This window comes from Microtus ochrogaster, chromosome 16 (assembly GCF_000317375.1).
Source record: "Microtus ochrogaster isolate Prairie Vole_2 chromosome 16, MicOch1.0, whole genome shotgun sequence".
Taxonomy (NCBI): Eukaryota; Metazoa; Chordata; class Mammalia; order Rodentia; family Cricetidae; genus Microtus; species Microtus ochrogaster.
In genome coordinates, this window is record NC_022018.1 from 19,906,036 (window position 1) to 19,926,930 (window position 20,895).

Genomic DNA, 20,895 nt, shown 5'->3' on the forward strand with positions numbered 1-20,895 from the left:
CCTGCCTCTGCCTCCTGAGTGCTGGGATTAAAGGCATGCGCCACCATCTTAATAGTTCGTATTTGTTTATTTCACTTCATGAGTGTGGAATGAAAGGACAACTTACAGGGGTAAATTTTATCCTTCTACTATGTGGGTTCTGGAGAGCAAAATCTTGTCAGATTTGGTAGCAAAGTCTTTTCCCATTGAGATATCTTGCTGGTTCCTGTATTCTATGTATCATCCATTCTTTCAACTTTTTTCACAAAGTCTACCAGGGCTAGCTCCTTCCTCATATTTTGCATATAAAAACTCTGAACATTGAGTCTGGATCTTGCAGTCATGTTGGGGGCGGACAGAGCTAGCAGGGCAATGCAGATCTGCCTGGCTTCCAAGCCAAGCTTCTCTCCCGTATAGAACACACAGTAATGAATGGAGGTGCTGTTGAACCCAGTATAAAAACATATAAGTATGCAAATGACATGATGAAGCCCATTATATTATATGCTAATAAGAACATTTTATGAGATAATTAAAATCCACGAATGAACAAATACAGAAAAAGAATGCTATTGTATTATCTATGGAAAGAAAGAATTCAGTTCAATTCAGTATTTGAACAGTCTCTGTTGTGTTCTTGTCCTTGGGTCTTAACAGGTGGGTTGGTGGCCTCAAGTGAAAGAATTCAAACTTGATCCAACTATAGCACACCCCATTCCATGACCCACATGCGAGCCGCTCCTGTCTACTGCTTCCTCCCACTGGCCAGCTTTCAAAGGCAAACAAAACCCATATGATCACTGAAGTCTAGAAATGAACTTTTATTTTAAATCTGTCAAGAACTCTCGACAGTGAGTAATTTTATTAAAATACAATTGTAAGATAAAAAGAAGGCGAGTCTCTCTCTTCAATATAAATTACGTGTTAGCCATTCGGCTGCTGGCTCAGTGTTGTTTAAGGTGCTTTTAAGGGGTGAAGGGGTCTCTGAGTTCCAGACAATTCAGACAACAGCAATAGAAGAAAAAGAATAAGTTAAAAGTAACTGTAATTGGAGACATTGCTGGGGATATGCTAATGATATGTTTTTTTGAAGAGTGTACAGGCTGGACTCCAAGCTTTGGTAATTGAAAAAAATCATGTGTCCTGTCATTGGTTTGTGTTCATAATACAGAACAAATTCACTGATTTTTTTTCCCAGAAGATGGAAAAAATATAACATGACAATTTCAAATAAAATACAACCAGCATTCATTTTTATAATTGCAACATGGTAAAACAAAAACACTTTTATTAAAATATTTAATACCAGAATAACTTATAATAGTATGAAGAAGAGTGAAGTATTTGACCTTGTCTTTCACTGCCACACTCATGTCTGGGCAGAGGCGTTGTGCTGGCTGCCGCTTTGCACCCTGGGTCTGAGAGAACTGAGGATGCAGTAGCAGAAGCCAATACTTCATTCACTCATACAGTCATCACGTAAACACCTCACTTTGGGCTTCCTGCTACTGCAGACTGCGCTTAAGAAAACAGTAAAAATACATACAAAATATTTTCATATCAAATGATCTTCATTACACTAGATACCCCACCCCACAAGGCTATGATACATGAAAAAGTGTCTTACAATGGCCATCCAGGCAGTCATGTCCACTCAGCAGCAAAGAGCAACCTTTGACTTGTAAAAGCTTTTTGTAAAATAAAGAAAAAATTCAGCACATGCCATGTTACTGAATGTCATTCACATTTGGCAAAAGTGCTTTCCAGTCAAAAAAAAAAAAAAAATCTAAGAACTAGATTACATACCCAGAAAAAAAATCCCACTCCAAACTAGGCGTCTTTTCACTTTGCTCTTGGACATTTGCTTTGCTCTGCTCGGGGTCTCCACATTTCTGTAGGTTTTGAGTGTTCCCAAGTTGGCTAGGATGTTTAATGGCAAGGACGCTCTTTTCCTTTGATAGTGATTCTTTCCACTCAGTGGTAGTGTCAGTTAGAAACAAAATGTTCTTTCTTTCAATGCAAGACTTCATTTACATTTTACTTGAATGTCCTACTTGGCACAAACCAGAGACTGTTCCTGTTTTGTTTCCCATATGTTTTAAATTTTAAAAATCAATTTTCTGCATATATGTATATCCACATACAGATATTTTCCCTTCATTTTCTTGTTCTTGTTGCAATACAAATTGTCCATTAGAATCGTGACTTGAAATAAACCAAATAAAAAGCTTAGTTACTCCATTTGAAAGCCAGTTTCCACCACAAAGGAACACTGACCAATGCAAGCAAGATCATGTCTTAAAACTAAACTACAGGTTTAATTTTGCACAGGAACAAAATTCAGCGATTTATATAATAAGGCTCTTTGCAAAACTTCGAAAAAGTAAAATCCAAATTAGTTTTAAAGGGCATTGGGATGCTTTCCATAGTGATCGGGAAAATAATTTCTGATTACAGCATGCTGTAATTACTAGTTTGAAAGTGTCTCTTCTTAAACGTATACATCACGTGAGCCGTTCACATCAAGTGAGCCGGCTGCATCTTTCATTTTGGAAGCTGCTCACGTATCAGATATACTAACAAAACCCACACATAAAATTCTCACTGTCACCCTGGAAAGCACAAAGAACAATTTCTAGCCCTATAGGCATTCATGGGAGAAGAAAAAAAAAAAGAAAAAGAAAAAAGCACACCAGGGTTGAACAGATTTCCAAGTTTCAGTGCGTGAGTGATTGGATTCATTTCAAAGGCTTTCAGCGATTCTGGCTTCGGTCCTGCACCGGTTTGGAACCATATGGTCCAGCAAGTGTCGACGTTGGCTGTTTGAGGCACAGCTCTTCACTGCGCCCACGTTGGAGCTTATCTCAGGGAAGCAAGGCACTTACTGTAATGGCGACGCAGATGCATAGTTTCAGTAACATAAAATAAGTTAATATTTTTGATTAAAATGACTTTTTATAATTTATGTGTCTTTTTATAGAAGCAACTGGTATGTTTAGGATAGCTGAACTTAGGCGGTTTGGCTGGGAGTCCTCTTCACACCTGCTTTGGCTCTTAAGATGAGGATTTTGGGTAAAAAAACAAAAAACACTGACATGCTCAGCAGCACCCCTGGCCACACTAGAAGCGCTGAGCCAGAGGCAGCTTGACTGTCTTTACTTCTGCTATGTGGGAAGACTTCTGGATGATGCAGCTGGTGGTCCCTTGTACTTCGTCTTTTCCCTGGGCGAGGTTTGTTAGGGCCATAGCTGCGTTGATCTCTTTCCAGTACGTGTCATCCTTGCTCGGGCCCCGTCTGTTAGCTGCACTGCATGTGAGCAAAAGAGAAGAGAAAGGATCAAACCCGCTGCTGTGTGCACTGGAGACAGCAAAGCACCAATGGCAAAGGAAACTTGTTTTGCTCACCTGCCACCTTTATTCGAGCCGTTGTCCAGAGTGTCTGCAAACAGAAGCACACATTCACAAGTTCAGTTACTTGTCTCTGGGACTTTTTTAAAAAAGATTTATTGTATTTTTAGCTCTCTCGCATGTGTATGTGAGACAGAGACGTGTGCAGTTGCCCACGGAGGCCAGAAGAGGGCAGCAGATCTCCGCCCCCAGCTGGAGTTACAGGCAGTTGTGTCACCAGCGGTGGGTGCTGGGAACCAAATGCAGGTGGTCTGGAAGAGCAAAAACTACTATTGAACACTGAGCCATCCCACCAGTTCTTAGGATTCCTTCATTAATTGCCAAGAATAAAATTTAATCGGAAAGATGGCTGAAAATTAGTTTTCTTTAAAAAAAAAAAACAGATTCCAGTAGTTATCAAGGCAAGGATTAGTTTGCTGTAGGAAGTTGAGCTTTCGTGGGAAGGGCTGTGCATGGAGGAGCACTGACAGTAATGGGCCGCTCAATGGGCTTGTTCTGTTTTTGCCTATTAGCAACTACTACACATTACCATACTACGTAAGGCAGATTGCTTTTCTTCAACTACAAAATAAGGACTTTCCTAGAAGATGCTGAGGCTTCCCCAACCTTAATATTCTGCGTTTTGCTGAGATTCAAGCTTGAGGGGTGAGACATTTCACAGGGTTTGGGGAGAATGCTTGGGTCTGGAGTGCAGTCAGCCTGGGATCTTCTGACCCGGCTGGGTTGGCCTGGACAGTTAAGAGGCTCACCCTGCCATGTTGGATAATTTGGGGTTAGAAAGTCATTCATGTACATGAAATAAAACAGCCTGCAGAACTCAATAATCCTGATTTATAGAAACTTTCTATGAGTCAAGCCTCTTTGGTTGTTGCTTTAATTTTTTTTTAAGTCACATTTATACACTAATGAGGGTGTGTGTATGTGTGAGCCACATGTACAGAGATCAGAGGACAGGAATTTGTCCTTTCCTTCCACCATGCGAGTCCCAGGATCAAAGCCATCTTGTGAGGTAAGGTGGCAGGTGCGTTCAGCCACTGAGCCCTCCCGGGGTCTCCATCCTAAACTCTTCAGCTTTAGTGACTTTGTGCTGGGGTGTATATCTATCTGGTGACAACAAATCTCCTCCGGTATCTGTTTTCACTCACTAATGACAGGGTCAAGATGAATCAGAGCAGAGGCCAGTCAAGGCCTCTGGGCAGGAAAACTGGCAACACTGGGCATTTTACAGCGAGAGAGGAGAGAGCCGAGGGCTGGAAGAGGGGAGAGGAGAGAGACAGAGAGAGAAAATTAATATTTTGGTCTTTGCTCAATTTTTCCCACAACTGTTGCCAAAAGTGAAGCAATTGGTTATTGGATGTTTAGTCAATGGAAAGACTTTTCAAAAGCAGAGTAAGTTCCATGAACTTACAGACATCAGAGAAATAAGAAAAGACCACATTCTGATGCTCAGGCTCACAGCTGAACCACTTCCCACAGGTGAAGGGATTGGAACAGGGGAGGGTGGTGACTGCGGAAAAGCAGAGAGCTTGTAGCTGACAGACATGTAGTGACGTCGCCTGCATGTAGAGGGACATGGGGTTCCTCTAGATGAGGAGGAAGCTTAACGTTCTGCAGCCCCCAGAGTAGCTAGATGTTGCTGGCACCACTGTGGATGCTTCTTAGTCAAGCCAGGGAGAAAGGAGATTCCAGCAGCAGACGTGAAATTATGAAATTCTACTTACTTGGAAATGAATGTGCCTCTAAAAATATCTCTTATGTGTAAAACTATCACTCAAATCCTTGTTTGGGCATTCTAATTAGTTATTAGTTTCTCCCCCCCACCTCATGTATGTATACATGTGTGTACAGTGAGTCTACAAATGTGCACATTTGTAGGTGCACATTTGTATGGTGCATAGAGCACAGGGAGCCATCACAGGGCAACTTCAGTTGCTAGTTCTGCCTTGTTCAAAGCAGAATTGCGTGTTCACTGTCCTGTATAGCTGACTAGCTGGTTTCTCCAGTTTCCAAGGTTTCTTCTGTCTCTATCTCCTATCTCCCCATGGAAGCACTGGTTTTACAGATGCTCCTACTAAAAGCCTAGCTTTTACATGAGTCCTGAAGATTTGAACATATGTTTTTTTGGCTTGCACGGCAAGCACTTTTATCCAATAAGCCATTTCACTAGCCCCTGTTTGTTTGTTTTTCAACAGACTTTACAATGCTATTCTGTGCACGAGTCTCAAGAGGAAACTTTACACTTTACTTAAGGCACGTGGGTGTACTCGGTGTCCTCAGGTAGGACTGGGTCTGAAGACAGAGACAGAGCTGCATAAGATGGTACAGCTGGGAGACATCTTGCATTTCTATCAAGGCTAAAACTGTCCTAAAGTGCACTCTTGAGGATTTCAGACCAGTTGCAAAAGTTGACTGTCAACACTTGGAAGCTTCTCTACATCTAGGTCTCTTAAGCTTAAAGCATAGATGCTTTTGTGTGGATATTCCTGGGGCTTCCTAGTGTGAAAAGGCTATTTTGATCCAGACCCACCCCTGAGGAGTCAAGTTCGCAGATGAACAACAGAAGGAAACTCACAAATAACCTCCTTCTTCTTGGAAACGTTTGTGCATTTTCTGGAAAGTAAGAACTCTAAAGATCTGCTAGTTTGGGGACTTCTATTTATTGTGCTGAGCTGGGATTTGGGGACATCCCAGCTATTTTAGAGACTGACACCATCTGCGAACAACTCAGCAAGCTTAAAATCCCCAGCTAACACTGGATGGTGCTACTAAATGCTATGATTTCTTTCCTGCGTTTTTTTTTCTTCAAAGCAAATACTTGCTTTCTCCTCTTCATTTGAACTAGTTGTCCTTTCAGTCCATACTCAGGAACCTTGGGGATGCTGTCCCCCATCACCAGCAGTCATGATGCTCAGGTCACTTTTGCTCACACATGACAGTTGATCTTTCCGAGTGCCAGAGGTTCCAGGCAGGAGAAGTAAAGGTGCAGAATGCATAGTGCTGAGAGTCAGAAGAAGCAGAAGCCCAGGCTACAGATATGCTGCAGGCTCCTGGGCACAGTGATATGAGCATGCACACAGAGCAGGCTCTGACCTTCAACATTTGCTCAGCGGTACCTCCCTCTGCAAGTAGCTGGCTCAGCTTCCCCAAAGTCTAAGCTAAAATGCCCTTTTAGGTTCTAAGACTCTAAAAATCAGCTACGCTGTCAATTACCATAAAAGCAACTGGTTGGCAGGGACTGCTTATTGAATCAGCCAAAAGAGCCTGTTTTAAACCAAAAAAGAAAAGGAAAGAAAAAAAGAGTGGGCAGTTAGGAAAATCTTAAATGCTGTAAAACTCAAAGCATGTTGAAACTTAAGGTAGGGTTATCCTGTTTGGATGAGTGTTTCCTTAGAAAATTAAGCAAAGAAACAATTACATGAAAAACTCAGTTGCATGGCAATTCAGGCTGTCTAAGCACAGGGCTCAGTAGTCAAGGATCCTTTCAGCTTTCATGAAAGCCACTGGAAGCTTTCTAATTTCTAACATCTGCAGGCCTAGAAAGTGAGAAAAGTATGGCCAAATATTTCTCCTCTGTGATATATTTTTCAGGTTTAATGAATAAATCCTCAAATTGGAACTGTTTTGTTCAGTGTTTCACGCAAGAGTACTTGTGTCCCTGCCACGTAAATAAAAGGAAGGAAGATCAAGCTCATGACTATTTTTCAAATTAGGGAATGTGGAAGTCGCATGGCAGACATTCTTTAAATTGAAATGGAAGGCATGAAAGACATTCCTGCAGGATATAGGAGGCAGGGAGAATGAGAGAGAAACATGAAAATCGTTCAGCAAAGCAGGCCACTTGGACTAGGTAAGTGGAGAGAGGAAGCCGTGGTTTATATTCTAAGATAATGGAACACAGCATCTACTTCACCTGTCACACCGGCCTCATGTCCCTGCAGGAAAACTAAAACCTTGGAGTGTATGTCAAGGGTCTAAAGCAAGCCAAAAATCCCCAATGTCTGAATACCAGGCTTTCACAAGCAGTGAGTTCGGCAGACATCTCTCATGCTGAGAATAGCCAAGGTTTAGTTAAGTGTGTGCATCCCAGAGACACAGGACACCAGACCAGCTTCTGGTTTTCACAGGGTTGGGGCTATGGGTGAAAAGAACAAGATCCAACAAGCAGGATGGAGAGACAACCTCCTTTGGGACATGCAACACCGACTGCTCAGTACAACAGGACATTATAAAAAAGCATCAGCACCCATTATTCTCATCCCATTTCAATGCTTAGGATGCCCATTTCCCCACATTAGGATACCTGGCTGGGCCGACCCATACACACACACATGGCCTCCGTGGTAAGAGCTCTGGGCCAGCAACATGGCTCAGGTGGTAAAGCTGCTTACCATCAAGTTTTACAGCCTGACGTAGAACCCAGAACTCACAGGGCAAAGGAGAACAGACTCTCGGGGGGGTTTCCTCCGACCTTCACAACATTGTACCGTAGAACCCAGAACTCACAGGGCAAAGGAGAACAGACTCTCGGGGGTTTCCTCCGACCTTCACAACATTGTACCGTAGAACCCAGAACTCACAGGGCAAAGGAGAACAGACTCTCGGGGGGTTCCTCCGACCTTCACAACATTGTACTGCGGCACTGATGCTCCCCACCCCCAACTGAATACACATGAATAAATACATGTAATTTTTTAAAAATAGCTATTCTTATTTTTAACTAATAAGAAAGTAATGCAGTAGGGAAAGACTATGCCATAATATTTATTGATCCCTAAAACTAAAAGGTTCTGGATCATAAGACTATACAACTAGCATGTATGAACACTGGTGTAGAAAGCATGCCCTCTAATTGTGACTTTTCTTTATCACAATTTGAGATCTTTCCAGATTTAGTCTCCCAATGATTAGGTTTCATTCTGAGTAATTTCTAGAGAAAGAAAAACATTTTGTATACATAAATTGCACATTAATGCTTTTGCTTTTGCTCTCACTGCTAATCGATCAAATCAAGTGGTGATTTTTATTCTGTTTTTTGTAGACAAAATTAAATGAATTTAGTATTCAGATATTGTTAAAAAAGAAAGTAATAGTCACCATGGAAAACCTGGGAAAGGGTGTGAAAGAGAATTAAGGTAGGGTATTTAGACAGAATAGTAACATTTGTGCCCTGGTTAGTTTTGTCAACTTGACACAAACTAGAGTCATCTGGGAAGAGGGACCCTCAGCTGAGGAATTGCCTGTATCAGATTGCCTTGTGGGTGTGCATATCCAATGGGCATTTTCTTGGTTGATGATTGATGTGGGAGTGCCCAGTCTACTGTGAGTGATGCCCCCTGAGTTAGGTGATCCTGGGGTATATGAGAAAACAAGTTGAGCAACTTGGACAGCAAGGCAGGAACCGGTACTCCTTCATGGTGTCTGCTTCAGTTCCTGCCTCTAGGAAGCCTTCATTTCCTACTTTGTCTTCCCTTGATCTGTAAGATAAAATAAATCCTTTCCTTCCCAGACTGCTTTTGGTCATCATGTTTACCACAGCAACAGAAACCAAACCAGGATAGGGCAGACGGCCTTCTAAGGGATTACTGCTATCTGTTTTAAACAGGATATTTTAGACATGCATTTTTTAAAAGTAATTATTTTGTGTGTATTTGGGTTTTTTCTTGCATTCATGCCTGTGTATCATGAGTGTGCCTGGCACCTGAAGAGACCAGAAGAAGGTCTCAGGTCCTCCGGAGCTGGAGTTCTAGGCAGTTGTGTGCCACCATGCAGGTGCTGGAAATCAAAACTAGGTCCTCTGTGAAATCAGTCAGTGCTCTTAACCACTCCTGCCTCATCAGCACCTGTCTTGGAGACCCCTTCTGCTTTTTCTTATCCTTAACTATTCTAAAGAATAGTTTACTGTTAGAATTTACCTAATGTGCAAAACATGGGAGAAACACAAGTATCTTAGATGAGTTCAAAAGCCTCCTCCATTCGGCGTAAACTTGAATATGAAGAAAGAGAACCCAAGTGTTGAAGAAGTGATTAGAATACGAGCTAATGTTTACTGACTGCTGTGCTTATGTCAACCATTATTCCAGGAACTCTCTAAATGTTCTCTGGTAACAATAACCACTTTTGTTTACAAATAACACTAGGGCTTAAAAGGTCCAACAACTTGCAAGGCACTCAGGAAGTGGGACTACAAAACTCATCTCTGAGTCAGCTAACACTGAAGGTCATGTTTGCACCTACAGAATTCCATTATGCCAGTATCTCTTTGGATCAAATGACCTTTAGAGACTCTGGTGAGTCTAACATATCACTAGCCACAATGATTACGGAACAGACGTGAGTTAAACACAAGTTCACCTGTCATGCATGAGGCCCTGGCTTTTATCTGCAGCACTATTGAAACCTAAATATACCAAACATGAGTGAACACACACACACACACACACACACACACACACACACACACACACGCACACACTATTCAAGTCTTTTTCTGAACTTTTTGCTAGGCCTGTAGGCTAAGGACACAAGAACAACAAGAACTTTCTTTCTGTCCCTATGGCTTAGTCTGTGATCAAGGCACCTGTCCAAGTCTCAGAAAAAGAAATTTAAACAAGCTCCCACAGATTCCCCAGGCTTTAATTGGATGACGTTTTAGGAACGCCATCCTAAGCCTTGTGATCACTTTCCTCTAAGCTGGACAGAATCACTGCTAAATCACCACAGGAGAGCCATTGTCCCAGCACTTGCAGAAGAAATTGTGGTTATCCTCTCTCGGAGACAGATGGAGTTCTTACAGAGTCAAAGGAAATTATTTGAAATGATATCTGACCAAAAAGGAAGTGAAAGAATGAAAACACCTAGCAGTCTAGGACCCATCCCTCAGGACTAAGCTGCTTCTAACAGTTTTGAGAGAGCTTCTCCCTAAAACTTGGGTTTTTCCCCTAAAAGGAGGAGTGACACTGGGTCACTAGCGAGTCTGCTGCCTCTGGAAGAGTCATGAGGTGTCTGGGTTTTGTGAGCCAGTAGTGGGGTGGGGCCCACTGGAAACCTAATTACTGAGAATTAGAAAATGAAACCAATCTCATCTTTATGGATGGATTCTCCACCCCACCCCCACCCCGCCTTGCAATATTCTAGCTAAATTATTCATCTCAGGGCCATTATTAGGTGGCTTCCAAAATCATTTAAGAGTTTGAGGAAAAATCTTTCCAAAAATTGAGCCAGTGTTTCCCTTAGCATGGCTTCCACATCTGGCCCAACATTCTTTTCCTTCCTGCTACCTCTCATGTGGGCTGGCTCCAGCTAAGGCTAATGATGCCCAGATGTCCTGGATCTGTAGTATCCCCACCTCAGCAGCCTTTCTGTCAATGCATCATCCCCTTCGGGTCACATCAAAATATAAAAATTAGAAGCTGCACTCCTCTATGCAGGGCCAATGATAAAGAGCTCTTTATCTGGATGGGGAACACTTGTCAAAACTTCCAGGGATCATAGTATTGTCACTAACAGCAATGCACAGCATCCTTTTTCTTGCAGGAGCACCAGTGCTGTGGTCGCCCTACAGATGTGCTTCTCAGCCCCTTACTGGCGAACTCTAGCCATCATAGATTTTCCACTCCAGCAGAGTGCATGGGATTTTGCCGCAGATCTTTGTTCGGTCCTTTGTGCTACTGTGCTGGTAGGATGCACAACTACTCTCACTCCATTATTCCTGGTTGTCTTTTTTCTTCTAGGATGCATGGCCATTCTGCTCTTACCTATCTGGATTGGTGCATTAAAAGTGCAGGGAACAGGATTTGTGACTTCAAAGTAACCTCCTAAAATATACAGAGTATCACCCAATGATACAGTTTCTGTTCACTCTCAGTCTTCCACTAACCATTTTGAGTGTTCTTGATGCACAGTTGTCTCTTCCAAGGTTGCTCTACCCTTGCTAAGTTAAAAGCTTCCAGTCTGAAACTTTGCTTTGAAGATTAGCATACAGTCTGTGGGAGGGAGGAGCTGGTGGGTTATCAGCCAGAAGGTCTGAGATGGTGGATACTCACTTTGCTTGGCCTCTTGTATTAGCTATGAGGGTAGTCTAGAGGAGGTCACAGAGACACTAGGTAACATAGAGGCAGAGCCTAGACTCACCTTATAGCACAGCTATCTGAGGACTCATCAGCTGTGTAACTTTCTGTGTCTCTACATTTTCATTTAGAAATGGATCACAGCTTCATAGGGTGGTTACAAAGACCACATGACAATATTTGTAAAACATCAAAAGAGATTTAAATACATATATTACTATAAGGGTCCTTATTTTTAAAATGTTAACTTCCTCTCTCACTTTATTATTTTCCATCTATAAGCAGCATTTAATGTAGTCACTGAGAAAATCAGTACTGTTTAGAGATTAAAATGAAAACCTCTGTGTAAAGAGGGAATATTTAACTCCAGGCAAAGCCCATCGACTCAGATTAATGAACCAAGTGTGTGGAATCTATCATCTTCAAAGACAAAGATGGCGTTGCTCTTGCTTTCTTTGTGCCAGAACACTACAGCATGCCAGGACAAAGAGCCCTGGAACCACATTAAAGAGCTGCTGACCTCGGGTGTCTGATGGGTTTTGTTACTTCATTTTCTCAAGGGGAATATTGGAGATGCTACCCAAAATGCTTCACGTATGAAAGCTAGGTTTCCAGCCAAGTCTCAGAAAATGACTTCCTAGCTCTGCATGAATTGCTTCTGTGTGCTTGCATGCTACAGGAGCACTCACTGTCTATAAAAGCAGCCACTCTACATACAGATTGGGCAACTGGTTCTGAAACTGGTTTGCTCTTAATTTCATTCCCTCCTATTAACACTGCTCCTCATCCCCTGTGCTCTTCCATAGCACAAGGGCTGTTCCCTGCAGAAGCAAGCTTACTGCTGTTCCTTGCAGTTCTAGAAGGGTAATGTCATTTACTAAATACACAGCTGAATGGTATTAGGCTACAGACTTCTTATATGGCTTCCTTTAGCAAAATAAAAATCTTTTAAATGGAAAAAATATTCACTTGTAATGATCTGGAAATGGGCTTGAACATCTGGCTCCCTCAGTGCGTTTTCAAACTCTTCAGTATCTCTGAAAAGCTATCAAAAAGTATTTTTCCTCTGATATATGAACTGCAGTGTATCTTGAGTTGGCTCAGCCTGCTGCCAGAGTGTTCAAATTCCTTGCATCTGAAGAAATGATACTTCAGACTGCAGGATCATGGGGTTAACTGTCTGATTGTATTAACACCAGAAACGACACAATAAAAAGACAGCATTCACAGTCATCTTGGCTCTTTCAGAAAAATAACAAATGACAGTTGTGCTATATTTACAGTTCAACTGCTATATTTATTACAAAAGAAATAAATACATTTTTGACACAAGATGGACTCTATCACCAATCTTTCTACATTCCAAATGCATGTGAACATTCTGGATAAGCTTGAATCTTAAAACTGAATTTACTCTACCATTTTGTTCCTGCATTTTGACCTTTAGGGTCTCGTCTTTTCAGTTTTTAAATTAGAAACAGTATGTAAAGTCTGAACAGGAATGAAGGTACACATGAAATGAAAAAAGGAGGACCTTACAAAAATCCATTTATCATGCAAATATGAAGATTGGAATTAGGATTCCCAGGTAAATACGGGTGCAATAGCACACATCTGTAATCCTAGCACACCTATGGCTAGAAGGGAGGTATGGAGACAGAAGAATTCCCAGGATCTTGAGAGCCAGTCAGTCTGTTATACAGAACAGCAAACAACACAGAAACCGTGTCTCAAAGCAGAAGATGAGGACTTATCCCCCTGAGGTTGTCTTCTGACCTTCACGCTCACACTGTGCTGTGTTGATACCCTCCCCAGAATTATTTCTGGTAACTCTGAAGGATGGATGTGAAAAAAAGTCATGCATAAAGGTAAGGCCACTGCCTTGTCTTTGTGTGATAGCTGTGGCTAGAGGCCAGACAGCCTCTATTAAGTGGTCTTCTATGGTCTATTTTGACCAAAAGAACACTGAAAAATCCTTCCTACCTTGACTCTGTCTTGCTAGAGGGATCCATTCTAAATTTTGCCCAGGACTGCACATCCCAAGCCAGGCAGAAAACGAAAGCCCCTAGGAAAAAAAGGATGAGCATATCCATGCAGATGAGAGCCACTCCTGCTGTGGGATTCCCCTCTGGATGCAATGAATACCATTGGTTAATAAAGAAACTGTCTTGGCCTGATAGAGTAGAACAGAGCTATGTGGGAAAAACTAAACTGAATGCTGGGAGAAGGAAGGCAGAGTCAGAAAGGAGCATGCAGGCCCACTGGAGACAGATCCTGGGAACTTTACCCAGTAAGCCACTGCCATGTGGCAATACACAGATTAATGGAGATGGGTTAAATTAATATGTAAGAGTTAGCAAATAAGAAGCTAGAGCTAATGGGCCAAGCAGTGTTTTAAATAATATAGTTTCTGTTGATTATTTCAGGTCTGAGCTGCTGAGCAGCCAGGAAACAAGCAACTAAAATCCACTTAAAACCTGAGCGACTTTGGGAAGGAATTCTAGGCACACACACAAAAAAAGGAAAGAAAAGAAAAGAAAAAAGAAAACAGAGTTAAGCACAGCTTAACATCATAGCTCCTTTAAGAAAGATTTTCTTGATTCAGTGGTAGCAGAAAAAAAGCTACACTACTTTGAAATTGTGGCTTCCTAAGTCATGCTGCCAGTACAAACTCTGATTCTTTCAGGAGGCTGAGCATTTAAATGGGGTTTGTGTGAGCAACGTGCTACAACTTGCTTAATGGCAACATAAACTGGCTGTGTACCTAAAAATGGGGCTGTGAGCATGGCTCTCAGAGGCAGCAAACAGTTCTGCCATGCTAGATTGGGCAGGGCATGCAGGCAGTGCCTTATTTCCCCTAGCAATGATACCACTTAAATTTATAAGAAGGACTTAGCATTTTTAGAAGCACTTCTGGTCAGAAAATAATTACAGATATGTAATAAAGACAAATCCAGATGGAAAAGACATCAAAATGAGACACAGTGTGTTTAAAAAAAATGTACATAGGCTTGGGAGAGAGAAAAAAGGAGTATAAAGAGTTATAAAATAAGTAAATGATTTTTTAATAAAGGTAAAGTCTTTAAAGAGACAGAGTACACACAGTCATAGATTAAAGGAGTAAAGACAATAAAATAAATATTAAATGTAATAGAGTAAAAACAAGCCACATAAAGATGATATATGCACAGAGTCTAGATTATGTATATAATTGTGTTTTCTTTAAATTTTTTGACTGGGAAGGAGCCAAGTACAGAGAGATATTTCATTGTACAGACTGTTAAACTAAACCAACATATATACTTTAAAGGTATTTTGATTTCAGAATTTGAGTCTAAGGATATGTTGTTTTAGAAAAGAGGTTCTTCTTTTGCTTCCACAGAAGATGAGAACCTGTGGAATCATTCCAGACTATTATGGTTTGATGGACCAAGACCCCTGACAGGTTGCCACAAACACCCCTCAAAAGAAAATACTTTGCCCAACAAAAAGTAGGAAGAAGTTTAGAGAGAACTATGCCCGTGTTCCCAAATATTGTTTATAAATGTTTGTTTACATTTAAAGGGGAATATGCTATAGAGATTTGCATTTGTATGGATCTCTGTTTATTGATACAAATTTAAGGTCAATTTGATTAAGATATTGTGTTTGCCCAGCTCATTTAAAAATGCAATGTATAATTAAGAAATATAGGTAAATAGAGAGTCATCTATAATAGTCAAGCTTGTAGTCATGTTAGATTTTCTAGATGTACAGAGATGTATTTCAGTTGGATAGATATTCTTCAAATCTTTCAGAGATCTTCAGAATATGGTATTTAAAATGTTTTAAGAACTTAGAATTTTTCATGACAGTGAGACACATCATAATTTCCTGGCAATACCAAGATACTTCAAGAGGAAGATGGGCATTGAAGAGGTTCCTTATGGAGTTGGTTAGCCATTTGGGCAAGAAACTGCTCTTGCTTAGACTACTTGGTAAACTGGACATGCAGGACCCACAAAGAAATGATTGTTCAACTTGCCTAAAGTGGAGAGGATCCTTCAGGGTTCCTGCTTTATGAAAGAGTCTGATAGACATTCTGTAGAAGAGAGAAATAGTTGAAACTATCTTTGAAATTTCCTGCTTCATGGAAAAGTCTGCTGGATACTATGGGGCTGTAGGCTGAAGATGGATGCCCCAATGGTACAGAAGAACTTGGGTGACTGTCCAGGCAGCAAGATGTCTCTATCAATTCTAGAGTTTTGGAAATTGTTTACAATGAACTTATTGTTTACTTAGACAATATTATATCCTTCTGGAGTCTTTGATGGAGTCAAAGAATTCATAGTTATAGTTTTCCTTAGATATGATAAAAGATAAATTAGGTATAAATGTTGTAACTATAATTCTTGCTTGATACCTGTTTTGTTGTGTATAATTTTTCTATATTAAAGTTAAAACCTTTCTTATTTAAACAGAAAAAAGAAGGTGATGTGGGATTCCCCTCTGTATGCTATGAATACAATTGGTTAATAAAGAAACTGACTTGGCTTGATAGGGTAGAACAGAATTAATTTAGAAAAACTAAACTAAATTCTGGGAGAAGGAAGGCAGAGTCTGAGAGAAGCCATGTAGCCCCACCAGAGACAGACACTGGGAACTTTACCCGGTAAGCCACTGCCACATGGCAATTTACAGATTAATGGAGATGTTTAAACTAATATGTAAGCTAATAAGAAGTTAGAGCTAATGGGCCCAGCAGTGTTTAAAATAATATAGTTTCTGTGTGGTTATTTCAAGCCTGAGCTGCCAGGCAGCTGGGAAACAAACAGTGGCCTTTCTGCAGCACACTCTGCTCTCCTGTGGCAGGTGTCTTATATGGGCTGCACCCAGCAGTTGGTAGCAGATGCTGCAGCCGTGTCTGACTGTGTTCCTTCCTTCTCACCTTGTACATAACAAAACCAGTGTGTGGTACACCCTAAAAAGATACAATTGTTACGTTTTTGTGTGCCAGTTAAAAAATAAAAATGAATTTTAACTAAAATAGACACTGACTCCATTCTAAATGTACATTTATCACATTGTACCCTATGTGTACAATTTTTATTTTACAAATAAATTAAATGTGAATTTGAATCAAAGCAATACCTACTGAATACAGTGGCATATAGAGCTCACTTCACTATAACCATCTAAATTTAGAATACAGAGAATTTCTACAGAAAAAAAAAGAAGTGTAGGAAGTAAGTTGATTTTACCTAACAATCTGGTCTTGAAGAGATAAAACATTTTTTAATGTTATTACATGTGTGTGTGTGTGTGTTTACATGCAAGCATGTGGAGGTCAGAGTAGTACTTGTAGCAGACAGTTCTTGCCTTCTACCATGTGTGTCCTGGAGACTGAACTCAGGTCATCAGGCTTTGAAGCCAACATCTTTACTTTACATCCTGGTGACCCAGCAAAAGCATCTTATAGGAAACAAACAATATTCTTTGTGATAATTTGTGAAAGGCACAGGATTTGATGTGGGATCACATGAAACTGATGAGCAGACTCACCAAGCAAGTGATATCAGGCAAGTTACTTATACACACTGTGCTGGCATTTCTCACCTGTAAAATGGGTGATGATAGCATCTCATTCCCAGGACTGCCTGTCCATCTTGGACAATGTACCAGAAACAGAGCTTCCTGGACAGGTGTGGTTTGGAGTTGGGGCTGTGGTGTTACGACTCCGGCTCTTATGAGCTCCACTGTTGCTGGCTTTGTGAGGCTGCCCACGTCCATGGAGGTACCAAGACTGCTCTTGAGTCCCCTCTGTCACTCTTTAGGGCTGTAGTCCATTTTCATAGAATTTTGTAAACAAGAAAATTAAACTCCAGCAGCAGGGGTTGGGTGTCCAAAGAACAGATCCCTGGTTCCTATCTCTGGGACTGATGGCTCTGACAAGAAAAAAATACCTCAGAAGCCCTGACATGGAAGGCAGAGGGTGACCCAGTGGGAAACCAATGTAGCAATCAGAAGCTGCTGCTTTTAGTCAAACCATGCAGAGATTTCTTGGCCTTCTCTCAAGTGTGGCAACACACGGCAGCATTTCTTTGGTATTTTGAAAAACCATTATCGGGTTCTCAGTCTAAGGCTGGGCACAACGCATTGTGTCCATGATTTTGCTTTAGTGTGAGTTGCAATTCTAGCAGTTCTATAAGGTTTAAGGTTGTAGATTCAAGGAAGGGTAAAGACACCTGTTCACATTTGCCTTTGCTTAGACACGGGCAGATTGGGAACAGGGAAAATGTTCCCTGGGTGGCAAACAATCCACCCTCTTTGTATAACTTATGACCTATTATTATAATTTTTCTATGCCATGATATTATATACAAGAAATCATTAGTAATAAAAATTTAAGAATCAAAGAATTCAAGCTATCATTAGACTACAGAGTACTTACTCAACAGTCTTCTAATTGGTATAGTCATGGTAATAGACTGTTGCAATGTCTACATTCGTGTTTTGAACTCAAACCTATTTGGCCCAGCTTTATACTATAGTGTTGGTAAGGATTTTATTTGTATAGGTCTTTTATTTTATTATCTTATATTTTCTATGGGAAAATAGCGTAACAGAGAGTAATCCACATGGGATCTTCAAACACAAATTCTTTCTAGGAAGGATAATCAGTTTTTGTAAACCAAAGTAAACTGTTTTTGCTGCCCTCTGTTGGATATTTAATTTGGTCCTTTCTCCAAAGAATAAAGTGTGGTTTCCCTTTCTACTAACATGAAGAAAAGGCTCTGTAATTTTTTTTTAAAAATATGTTTGCAATTTTTATTTGTGTGTGTGGTATGTGTGTGTATACCACACATGGGTACACATGCCCACATAGGTGCGTGGAAGCCAGAGGACATCGGCTGTCCTGTTCTATTGCTTTCTGACCTCTTCTCTTGGGGCAGTAACTTTCTGAACCCCTGGAGTTACAGGCCTGCTCATCAGCGTCAGGCTCTTTAATGAGTCCCGGAGATTCAAACTCAGGTCCTCAGACTTGTGCAGCCAGCGCTCTTACCCACTGAGCCATCTCCCAGCAGGGTTACTTTTAATCTGTCTTTTCTATGGCATCCCCGAGAAGTAGCTGGCACTATCAGGTCTCTGAAGGGGAAGAGGCTAGAACTGCCCTCTGTTGTAGAACATAGTCCTCTAAATGTGTCAGGTTTTACATGACAATCAGAACAGCTCCCAATTACTCTTAAAGACTTTTAATATTCAAACCACTGATATTCCTTATAAAAGGAGGGGTTGGGGGTGTCCCTTAATCTCCTTTTTGGAGGGGAGATTCAAGCCATTCCTTCCTATGTTTCCCTTCCAACTGTATGTCTGAGTATGATCCTGTGTCCTTGGGAGGTGACAGAAACATAGAGGGTGAGTTCAGGGAGAGGAGAGCTATGGAGTTATGCAACTACGGAAACGTCATCATCCATGCTAGGGTGAGACTTTTTGATGATGCAGTTGCTTTTAGGGTCATCCAACACCTTTAAGTCACCCCTAACATTTGCGATTTGGAGCTAATAAATTCACTGATTCACTGAGTTGGACTTTGGTGAAACTGTTACTTTGGTTTGTTGGTACCCTGGGATGAGTAAACCTTTGTTCATATCTTTCCCCGGGGAACATTCATACAGAATCATGAAACCAACTTGGCAGCTGTTGATCCTAAAGATATGTGCGTGGGGTAGAGGAATTGAGATACTATATTTAGCTGTGAAGGAGGACTGAGTAGTTCCTATACAGGCTGTTGCTCGGTTTTGAAAAGAGTGAGCTATTATTATTTGGAGCCGAAGGGCTGAGTACTGCAGTGGTTGGAATGATCCCTCAGGGTCCCACTATGGAAGCTCTTGCAGCACTGCTGGGAGGAAAGGACTTTAAGTAGTGATTAGGTCTCAAGGACTCGGTTCTCCTGGATGAATGAGTGGGTTTCTTCAGAAAACACGTGTTCATCCCTTCGTTCTGCTCTCTCATAATCTCTTGCCCTCCTGGACTCTGCCATGGGATGGTGCACCAAGACAATCCTCACTAGATGCCAGGGCCTGGATGCTGAACATTCCCAGCCAGTGGAACTTTAAAAAATACACTTGTTTTCTTTGCAATCTGCAACCAAATTGTTAGAATGAATCTAGGAAAGTCACTAGTCTCACTTTATAAATGTGCACAGAGGGAGTAAGAAGGGTAAACCGCCAGGATGGTTGTGAAGATCAGAAATACTGTCTGTGAGCCACTGAGCACCCAGGAATGATAAAAAGTGATTTTACACTTGCCTTTGCTAGTTTTTGTAGCAAAAATTGAAGCCCATTGAAGACTTACCTTGAAATGGAACAGATAATAAAAAACACAACAGTTCTTCATAGTTTGTGTTTGAATTGTCTAAGCCATGTTATGTCTAGGCAGCTGCAGTGTGGAAAATTCTCAAAAGGGCATGATGCATAATTATGGCAGCTTCAGTTTAGCAACAGCCTAGAGAAGGTCACTTCAGTTGTTGAACAGCCACAATATGCAACACATTAGGAAAGAATCTTCAGTGACAGAATCGGTGCATTAAATAACAGACTGTGGCAGTGGCCAATCTGTTGTTCACTATCTGGTTTAATGCCTGAAACAGTCTTTGCACCAGCAGCTTGCACACACATCATTCAATCAGTGTGTTAGAAAACTGTACTTTAACAAAACAAAACACTAGAGATTGAACAAAGGGCGTCTCGAATGCTGGCCAACTCTACTACTGAGCTATACCCCAATATGTGTCCTATTCTGGATTATTTGGAGAAAGTTTCAATTATGAAGAATTTGCCTAAGAGAGAGAGAGAGAGAGAGTAGATTTGAGAATGCTCACCTTTAAAAGCTGCGGTTTAAAATTCTTATGAGGATCCAATCCAGTACTGTACTTTCCTTTCACAAGATGCAAAATTCATACGCAAAGCTAAACAGCTTTAGTTGTGCCATTGTTTTATGCTAAGCCAGTTCTCAGGAACTTTCTGACTGCAGTAGAAGTGCACGGAGTATCAAATATACCTGACAGTCACCTTAACTAATAGGTACAACATTTGACCTCCCTTGGATTTTTTCCCATCTTTGGATGCTTGGTGCTTTGGTAGAAAATATATAACCATAGTATAATGAATTTGAACTGGCCTGAGTGAAAATCAAATTATCTTTTGTTGAGTGCCTGGTGTGAGAAGTCCTTCTGTCTATGTGTTGCTTTTATTGGTTAATAAATAAAGCTGTTTTAGCCAGTGGCTTAGCAGAATAGGGCAAGGTGGGAATTCCAAGCAGATAGAGGAGGAGAGAGTAGGCGGAGTCAAAGAGAAGCCGTGGAGCTGCTTCAATAGACAGATGCAGGAGACAGATGCCGGATGGAACCTTACTGGTAAGCCACAACTATGTGGCGATACACAGATGAATAGAAATGTGTTAA

The 20,895-nt window shown here is 41.1% G+C and overlaps 1 protein-coding gene across 3 annotated transcripts in view; it reads right to left on the bottom strand.

Annotated features, from left to right (window-relative positions):
* Positions 1 to 20,895, bottom strand: part of Mkx (mohawk homeobox) — a 132,140-nt gene that overhangs the window by 52,504 nt on the left and 58,741 nt on the right. For 2 of the 3 annotated variants that reach the window (XM_005354823.3, XM_026782968.1), the window contains exons 6-7: positions 3,385 to 3,418; positions 1,251 to 3,286 (exon numbers count right to left, since the gene is read on the bottom strand). The exons of the other annotated variant lie outside the window; for it this stretch is intronic. In XM_005354823.3, coding sequence (XP_005354880.1) covers positions 3,100 to 3,286; positions 3,385 to 3,418 — 221 coding nt within the window. In that variant the 3' untranslated portion in view covers positions 1,251 to 3,099. Of the gene's footprint in view, positions 1 to 1,250; positions 3,287 to 3,384; positions 3,419 to 20,895 lie in introns of those variants that run through there. 3 annotated transcript variants of the gene reach the window in all.